Raw genomic sequence first — 9,993 nt, forward strand, 5'->3', positions numbered from 1 at the left:
TCAACAAACACTTTAAACTAATGAAACATTACCTAACTTCATGATCCATGAAAGCATAGAAACTGTTGGACAAATTCAGCTAGATGAAAAATGCAATCCCATGCACACTAAAAATTGTAGGACACAAGCTCAATTACACTAATCCAATGCAATGAATTTCAACTTCAATTACTGCTGAAACTAACTAATCTAAAACTGATACGCAACATATTAAACTGATATGGAACAGTGAATGTGCCAAAAACAGATTTAACAATTCAAGAACAACTGCTGGATGATTAAATCTATGGAAACTTCTAAATATACTAAAGTAACAAAATGCAATCACTAGATTAACTGAATTCAAGAAATTCCATCTAATCGAATTCAATTCAACAGATGACAGTTATCAGAAACAAATTCAAAGCAGAATAGAAAATGATCAGAAGCTTCGGATCTTCCCTTTCAATCTAAATCCAATCTAGCCGTCACACTAGATCTGATGAAAGATCAGAAATCACAAAAGATCAACTACAATTCTCAGCTCGAACTAGTCTGAATCAAACCCAATCGACGCGGAATCAGAAACCCTCCAACAGACGCCGAACAGAGACAATCAAGAATCTAAGGATCAAGCTGGAATCCTTCAAATCGCTGGTAATTTAATGCTCAGGAAACTTCCATAACCTTCAGAGAACCCCTCCGATTGCAATTGGAAGCTCCGATCAGTCTGGATCAAAGAAAATCTCTCTGAAATTAACGGCAGAGAAGAAACGCTAGCAAAACCCTCACCACGCCTTTCCGATAGTGATTGATTGACAAACTGAGCTCGTGATCGTCTCTGGAACTCAGGAATTGAATTGGAAGAAGAAAAATCGAAGATCTCACTCGCGAGAACGAAGAAATCAGAAGGAAATTTGTGAAGACGATGGCGCTACAGTAACCACGATAAATGCTACAGTGTTTCTTCTCGTTATAACTGGGATTTGAATTCAGCCGGTTCAGTACTGTTTGAGCCAGGTTTAATTGTGGTTTAGCGCCGGTTCAGCCCCATTTCAATCAGGTTCAGCTCCAAATCAAGCCCAATTCAGCTCCAATTCGACTCCGGTTCAACCCATTCAACTTAAATCTTGATCATGAAGTTTGGGTCAATAGGTTTGATCAATCTTGGCTTGATTTGATCTCGATCAGGCTCGATCATGGTTCAATTTGGACCTTACAAACAATTAAGCTTAATTAATGCAAAATTTACCGTAAAATCATAGAAATTAGAATTAATTGTCCAAATATATAATATTTTGACAGTTGCTTTTGAGGTCTATAAACTTGGTCCCTGTCTGGTGCTAAGCCTGGTAACTCGTCAGGGAAGACTGCTGGGTAGTCACATACCACTCGGACCTCTTCTAGCTTTTGGTCCTTCTCTGATTCGGTATTGACTACATGTGCTAGAAATCTCGTACATCCTGTGTCCAGCAGTTTCTGTGCTTTCAGAGCTGAGAGAAATTTCTTGGCCTTTCTCTTTGGTTCTCCGATGTATTCAAACTGTACTCCCTCTTTAGGCTGGAACACAACTTTCTGTTTACAACACTCTATGGAAGCACCGTACTTGATCAGAAAGTCCATTCCAAGAATGACATCATAGTCAGTCATATGCAGCACTATCAGATCACCAAATAGTTCTCTGTCTGCTATTCTGACTGGCACTGCTCGGAGCCGGTGCGTGGATGCCATGATCTCTCCTGAAGGTAGTGTTGTTAAAAACTGACCGCCGAGTACATCTGGAGGAATAGCTAACTTCTCGACGAATGCCCTGGATATGAAAGAGTGGGTTGCCCCAGTATCGAATAAGACAGTTGCATTTTGCTGTAAAATACATATCTGACCTGTCACAACTGTTGAGGCATTCGCTACGTCCTCTCTGGTCAGTGAGAAGACCCGTGCATTTGTAGTGGCTGATGGGGCTTCTAATCTGCCCTGACTAATGTGAGGACCATCCAGTGCTGCCTGCATCTGATGTAGCTGTGCAGGTTTGCCTCCATACTGAGTAGGCTGTGGAGTAGGCAGACTGTTCTTGGTGGGGCAATGCTTGGCCATATGCCCCTCTTGACCACAGTTGTAACACCCACGGGTGCCCTTGCGGCAGACTCCCAGGTGTTGTCTCCCACACGTGGAACAAGTGGGGTACTTGGCTTGCTTGTTTGCTGGCTCCCCTTTTGGATTGTTCCACTGCTTTCTCTTGCCCTGATTCTTCCCTTTCCAGTTAGAGTTGTGGCCCTGGGGTTTCTGAGTTCCTGAACTGCCTTGGCCTTTGCTGTCTACTATAGCTGACTTCTGCTGTTGCATGCTGTTCAGGTAGTGCTCAGTGATCAGAGCACTGCTAACCAGTTCTTCTGAGGTTTGCGGCCTATGAACGCCGCTGGCCACGTTCAATGCTATTTCTGGCCTCAGCATCTTGAGCATTAGCCGGACTCGCTCTCGTTCAGTGCTGACCAGCTCAGGGCACAGGCGAGCCAGTCTGTTGAATTTCTTCACGGCTTCCTCTACTGATAGGTTGCCTTGACGAAATTCAGTGAATTCATCATAATGCCGGTTAGTAACCCGCATATGAAAGAATTCTTCGAAGAACTCAGCTTCGAAGTTGGCCCACGTCATCTGATTTATTTCTTGCTTGGCCTTCACCCGTTCCCACCACATTCTAGCGTCTCCTGCTAGGCAGAAGGAGGCGCACTTGACTTTCTCATGCTCTGGCCAGTCCAGAAGCTCCATTGTACTCTCCAGGGTTTTGAACCAGGCTTGGGCATCCCATGGTTCGCTAGTGCCTGAAAAGGTTTCTGGCTTGAGCTTCTGCCACTGAACCAGATATGCTTCTCTTCTTGCCCCTCCTGTTGGGGCTTCTGTTGCTGTTGGTGGGACTGGTACTCTAGGTGGGACATCTGTCACTATTGGTGTCTCCACATTCGGTCCTGGTGTAGCAGTGGATGTAGTCTGCTGATTTGCCCTCAAAGTGGCTATCTCTTGCTGTTGCTCAGCTATCTGTCTCTGGAGCTGAGCTACTATCTCCACGAGATTAGGTGGAGGCACTGTGTCATTTGCCTCCTGCTGAGGCTCACTAGCTGGTGCCCTTCTAGTTGGGCGTCCTCTTGCCATTATCTAGAAAAGCAGAGGACATACATATTTTACTACAACTATATTAAAGTGCCATCAGGTATAAGCATGCTTCCGTTAACTATAAATTATGAAAGCAAGAATGCATAGGTTGCTATCAGGTATAAGCATGCTTCCGTTAACTATAACACAAAAGCAAGAAAGCATTAGTAGTGTGAGAGGTACTCTTACTTGGAAGCTGCAGGTACGATGTTGGATGTGTGTGTGGAGGAAGGATAGAACTTGCTCTGATACCACTCTGTAACGACCGCCCTTCTTACCCCTAAGGCGATCCGTTACTTGCTTGCTAAAATCTACTATTAATTTAAATTTTCTTGCTATGTGATAGTTGAGTAAACACATGCTTTCAAAAGAGTAACATAAAGTCTAAACATAATAGCAAACAATGGCCAAACAATCATTACAATCGAAGAGCATGGAGAAGGGAGTGGAACAATAAACATATAGTTAGGCTTTACAACAGGTATTAAATGATCCTAGACTATTAAACATATGTTTGCATGACAATTAGGCATACTTTAGCAATTTCTAAGCATGGATTTAGAAACCTGGACTTTGTATCAACTTGGCACTAAAACTAAGCAATGCTATCAACTGATTTCATCATAAACAGCATGTTAACATCAGAAATGGTTCCCTAACTTTAAACTATGCATTTCACTTCTAATTAGCATGCACTTGTAATGTATCAACTGTCAAATAAAGCATAGAACTACTAGGCAGGCTATGGCTATCATAATTCATGTTTGTTAACTCACATCAAGATAACAAGTAATCTAAGCATAACATAATGCATACTGGCAAACTCATGTCGGTTGACATTCTAAAAGTGCGGAAATAAACAACACATAGAAAGCTAGTTTTTTTTTTTTTTTAGCATTCTTAATAATGCATTCTTCATAATGCAAGTTCCCAAGGCTCTTGATTCTATGTTCCACCACATCACACACTTCACATCGTCCCTGCCGCCTCCGCTAATCCAATTTTCCTTTGCCCTTATCTGCAGTATAAGGAAAATGAAACTATAAGCATAAAGCTTAGCAAGTACCATCCTACTCACTAAACAATGCATATTTCGGAATCATGCTTTTGAAAACACATGTAAGAAAACATATTCATGCTTGTCGTTTATTCTTACTGAAACATATAATCTAGACAGATATCATGGCATAAAACACATGTAAGAAAACATATTCATGCTTGTCATTTATTCTTACTGAAACATATAATCTAGACAGATATCATGGCATACTCATCATAATAAGCACATGAACTAAATCATAAACTACTAACTGATTTCACATGGCACTATGGAAATCTAACTGAACTAAGCATGATCTTAAAAACTGATTTCACTTAAAACTAATAATGAACTTTTGAAACTTATACATATAGTAAGTGAAAATACTACTCATGCTGCTGTGGGCCCAGCATTGTGCTAACTATGCGCGCATCCCTAAATAGATCCGAGGTAGCTAATCCCGAACCCATTAGGGTACTACTAGGCGATCTAGGGCCTAGGGGTGATCTAGGAGCCCACCCATGGACGAACTAGAGTCCAAGCACATGCCATAAAAAGTAAAATACTTTCTTAATAGTTCTTTTCTTTAACCTTGCATCTACTAGGCGATCTAGGGCCTAGGGGCGATCTAGGAGCCCACCCAATGGACGAACTAGGGTCCATAATCACTGAGGCAAGGTAATCTACTTTCATAAACATGTTAAACATGCTAAAACTTATACTAGAGATTCTTAACATTTTCTCAAGCACCTTACGTGCCTAAAACTCTCTTCTTTCTTTAAGGACACACCCTAGGCACTTGACAGTGCGTCTAAACCCCAAACTAGAGGGGAAAGCACGTCTAAGCCCATCTAGTGGTGCCCTTAAAACCTGTAAGAGAAGTTAATCTCAACATACATGCATAAACTTGCGATTAACTAAAACTAGGGATCTTATGCATACGAACGGAGCTACTTATACTGCAGGTGAGGGGTACTTACATCTATACTAAAACATCTTTTCATGTCTAACTTGACGTCTAACTCGTATAATTATAATTGTTTCCCTCCCCTTTAACTTTGCTACATAGAGGTCCAAGGATCGAAGTTCAGCCATGACATATTATTATTTTATTTTTATTATTCTTTTGGAAAAATTTACGAACGTTATTGGAAAACAGATGATGCTAACCATATTGCTGATCTATTCTTTAGGGAGATCGTGCGACTTCATGGAGTATCGAGAAGCATAGTTTCAGATTGTGATACAAAGTTCTTAAGCTACTTTTGAAAAACTTTATGGGGAAAGTTGGGAATAAAGCTTTTGTTTTCTACAACATGTCATCCACAAACAGATGGACAAACTGAGGTAGTAAATCGAACTTTGTCTACTTTATTACGAGCTATCATTCAAAAGAATTTAAAAAGTTGGGAAGATGGTTTACCACATGTTGAATTTGCTTATAATAGATCTGTGCATTCTGCTACTAATTTTTCGCCTTTTGAAGTGGTATATGGGTTCAATCCCTTAACTCCATTGGATTTATCACCTTTGCCTATTTCTGAGCATGCTAGTTTAGATGGTACAAGAAAAGCTGAGTTTGTGAAGAAAATGCATGAGAAAGTTAGGTTGCAAATTGAAAAGAGGACTGAACAATATGCTACACAAGCCAACAAGGGATGAAAGAAAGTGATCTTTGAACCAGGAGATTGGGTTTGGGTTCATATGAGAAAGGAAAGATTTCCTGCTAAATGTCTTACTAAGTTGCATCCACGAGGCGATGGACCATTTCAAGTTATTACGTGAGTCAATGATAATGCCTACAAACTTGACTTACCAGGTGAGTGAGTGCTACTTTTAATGTTTCTGATCTTTCTCCCTTTGATGTAGGTGATCAAGATTCAAGGATGAATCCTTTTGAGGAGAAGGGGAATGATGGAGTCAAATCAAGTGAACAAGTTGTCCAACAAGCTAATATGGATCATACTCAACCCACTCTAGATGTTGTTGATGATCCATTATACATCAATAGAAGTCCAATTACAAGAGCAAAGGCTAAGAAGATGAAGGAAACACTTAATGTGATAATTGAAGATGTGAAGGCCAAAGTTACAATTGAAGAAGGTTTGACCAAGAGCAAGTCATGCAGCTTAGTCAACTTAATTCAAGCCTTAGATGGGCTAAGTAGTCTACATAGGTCTTTACTAAATGGGCTTTCTTTTGGCCTTTTAGGGTTTTTAGGTCACCCTATAGCTATAAATAAAGTGGGTGACGGCTACACATGTATCTTTTGGCATATTTTCAATCTAAAGCATGGTGAGGCTCTCACTTATTGGTTCTTCATTGAACTAGAACTTATCAAGGCATCCCCTTGTGGCGTTCAAGACTTATCAACCTCCATCCCAAGGTTGTGGCGTCTTCCCTCTCCATCTATACCAAGGTTCGGTTTTTCTAAGTATCGGATCGAGGTTTCTATTCATCCTTCTTATCAATTTAGACTCTCTTTCTTTCTTTCTTTAATTAGTTGTGGGTTCTTGAGATATTTCTCTTTGGGTTCACATCACTAATGCACTCAAGCACTGCCTAGGTTTCAAGTATTGGGAGGCTATTCTGGAATGCTTGTGAATAGGTGAAGGTATGCTACCAATCTTGATGACAAGAGTGAGATTAGACTTCTTTGGCATTTACTCTTTCTTTCTTTCCTTATGCTAGAGTTGAATCAACTTCATAATCAGATGTTCGTCTTCATGCCTCTTCTATTGTCCTTCATATTGGTTTTTTAATGTACTTATCTTGAATCTATGCCCTCTGCTAGTTACTATTGGAATTAAACTGAAATCTTTGCTAGCTTCTATTGGAATAAACCATAGTAAGAGTGCCTGTACCTCGAATAGAGAGAAGACTTCACTTCTTATGTCGATGTGTGCTTCAAAGAGTTTGGGGAGAGTGTAAAATACTGGGTCACTATCAATGAGCCAAATATTTACTCTCTATCCAAGGCTTGATCTTGGGAACTTTCCACCAAATCATTGCTCTTCTTCCTTCGCCTCCTTTGGAATCAATTGCACCAAAGGGAATTCATCTGTTGATCCATATGTGGCTGGTTATAACCTTTTACCTTCTAATGCATCAGCAACCTCCTTGTACAGAAAGAAATACTAGGTTTCACCATTAGTTTCAATTTTGTTGAATGTTCATAATATTATTCAGAATGTTATATGAACGAGAGTGTTATTTCTTGTACAAAAGCCAAAACAAAGAGGTTATATCATAATTACCTTATTTGCTCCTTAGGTTGAGCCATTCATAGCTCTACTAGAGGATATAGTAGCAACTAACATAGTTTATGTAAGTGAGGAAATCAACATGAAAAGATTCAAACAACTTGAAAGCACTATTAAATTCTATAAGCCCTTCTCAAGTAAAAGAAATTCAATCCTCTAGTACTCACAAAGGGAAAAGAACATTCATGAAATGAACGAAGAATATATACATCAAATAAAAAAAAGTAAAATGCCATCTAGTTAGAATAAAGTAAAGGCTAGTTGAAGAAGAAGAAACTAATAGATTAGTTGAAGAGTGATTGAACATAGACAAGTAAACAGCAAGGAAAAACGTAGGCAAATGTCATTTACACATCAGAGGCTTTTGTGAGTGGAGTAAATAAAGAGTAAGTCATTGTGAATGCTGAAGAACGTAATTGAAGAAGGATGGTTAGATACTTAGGTGTTATGTGAAACTAACGAAACATATTGTTGTTATAAATTATCAAAACTTGAGATATCTATGTTATTGTGTCAACCATATCGACGAGAATCATTTCATATAAGCACTCAACACCCTTGACTTGTTAAAATTGAGATAATATTGTTATTCTTTTTTATAGGTCGTCTTCATCCAAAATAATGTCAAAATCGTAGCATTTGAAATTGAAAGCAAACATTGAACTTTTACTAAGTTATCTTATCTTTTTTTTCTTCTTCATCTCTTTACTCCTTCTACCTTCAATTTGTAACCAATACACTGTATCATATCAGAATGTTAACACGACATCGAATAAGTATCGTTTTAGTCAAATACCGAAACTCACAGCCATGACTCAAGATTTCGAACCTTGACTTGTAGTTTTTTCACATTTCTCTAAATGAATTAATTCTTTAGCATTCATAGTTAAAGTTCATGGAGCATACAAAATTGGTCTACGTTAGAGTTTGAAGATGGCTAACAAGTGATAGGCAAATGAATGTCACATATGAGAAGAAGGGAGAGCTCTAGTGCTAATGACTCAATTTCAACAAGAGGAAGTATGGAACAAAAGAATTTTAGGTGCATGGACTTTCAGTTTATTATTGTACCTCATCATGATTCAACTCTTATGATGATTATCTTCACCTCCTTCTAATGTTTGTCATTTACTTTTACCATCCCGAGAAAGCGAGCATAGTTTCTCAAGGCCTCAAGCCTGAACTCAAAAGGAAACTTAAACCTACAACTCAACATCACCAGGTGTTATTGCCTTACACCTACCACTAATATGCTAAATGGAATTCACTCATAACTTGTTCAAATACAAGAACAGAAGATGATACCAGATGAAGTGCTAATAATGGGCATGTCCTTAAATACTTTCCTATTTTAGTAACAATCATAATGATGCAAATGAATCCAGAACAATTACAATAAACCAGAAATGGTAGTATTCTTTTTTACTGTTTCTAGATAACTTAATCTATTTTATACAGTTTTAACTCTTAGAAGCCTAGATTGTTGGAGGGCTCATAGAAGAAACTCTACCCCTTTGTCTTACATGGTTTGTTCAGTCATCAATAAATGTTGTTTCTCTTCTGCAAAAAGGTGGAATCCGCCACCTTAGCGGTCCCACACGGTCGGCCCCACGACCATGTATGAGGAGGTAAATCGAGAAACTATAGTTGGTCACGACATTGAAGGGTATTGCTTGGCTTCGCCAGGATTCGAACCCTTGCCCTCTTCTGCAACTCTGCTACGTCGTAACCAACTCAGCTATGCCCCGGAGGCCAAATGTTGCTTCTCTATAACATACTTGTGAGACTTTAAATGAGGCATGCATCCCATGAGAATCACAGACTGAGGAACATGAATTTATCCCATTCCACTCGTGTTACATCAAGCGGCATCACAACTCAACCACATACTAAACATTGAATTCATCGTACCATCCGTCACAAGGTCAGATTTTCGCCTTCAAAAATCCCCTGTGCGGCGATCAAGTCCCGCACTTGATTAAGCCTTCAAAAGCGCACCAACGCAAAGCGGAAGTCTTTCGCGGATGTGACGAACAAAAGCCTCAAGCAAGCAACACATATTAATGTACAGGAAAACTTCCCAACCTTTCTTATTCACAATAATAACAAAGGGTACAAGTTACCGTACAAATTTGATCTCACAGATTCTCAAGAATTGCCCACCAATTCTTCAAGAATAGCCTACCAATTCCCCATGAATTGGTCACAAGAAAAGTAGTCTCTTGAATGACGCACAGTTCCCTTTGAACTGCTCACAAGAATGGCACACTCTTGAATTGCTCACAATTCTCCTTGAATTGCTCGCAAGATTGGCACACCAGAATTGCACTCCTCATGCACACACCCAATGGCACCCCTTGGCACCCAAGAAGAGCACGTCAATGGCACTCCCATGAAGAGCACACGTTGACACCCCTTGGCCCTCTCTCTTAGCACCCCTTGGCACACTTCACGTTGACACCCCTCTTGCCTATTTATCATCCATAGGTAGAGGTTACAATGGAAGTTAGGATGGTTACAAAGTAGGTACACCAACCACCCTTGCTTACATGGCAAAACCGCTTT

General features: G+C 39.6%; 1 protein-coding gene across 1 annotated transcript; it reads right to left on the minus strand.

Moving 5' to 3' along the window:
• Positions 1 to 472: 472 nt before the first annotated feature.
• On the minus strand, positions 473 to 2,439 carry LOC141836013 (uncharacterized). Its single transcript, XM_074723425.1, has 2 exons — positions 1,306 to 2,439; positions 473 to 478 (listed from the first exon to the last, which is right to left on the minus strand). Exons 1-2 carry the CDS (start codon positions 2,437 to 2,439, stop codon positions 473 to 475), a joined length of 1,140 nt encoding a protein of 379 aa, XP_074579526.1.
• Between the last annotated feature and the right edge of the window lie 7,554 nt (positions 2,440 to 9,993).

This window comes from Curcuma longa, chromosome 10 (genome assembly GCF_044706935.1).
Source record: "Curcuma longa cultivar G26 ecotype Majalengka, Jawa Barat chromosome 10, ITB_CL_G26_1.1, whole genome shotgun sequence".
NCBI lineage: Eukaryota > Viridiplantae > Streptophyta > Magnoliopsida > Zingiberales > Zingiberaceae > Curcuma > Curcuma longa.

Bases quoted from the DNA above. Each gene is read 5' to 3' on its own strand.
- LOC141836013 (XM_074723425.1), bottom strand. From the start codon at position 2,439: ATGCTCAAGATGCTGAGGCCAGAAATAGCATTGAACGTGGCCAGCGGC.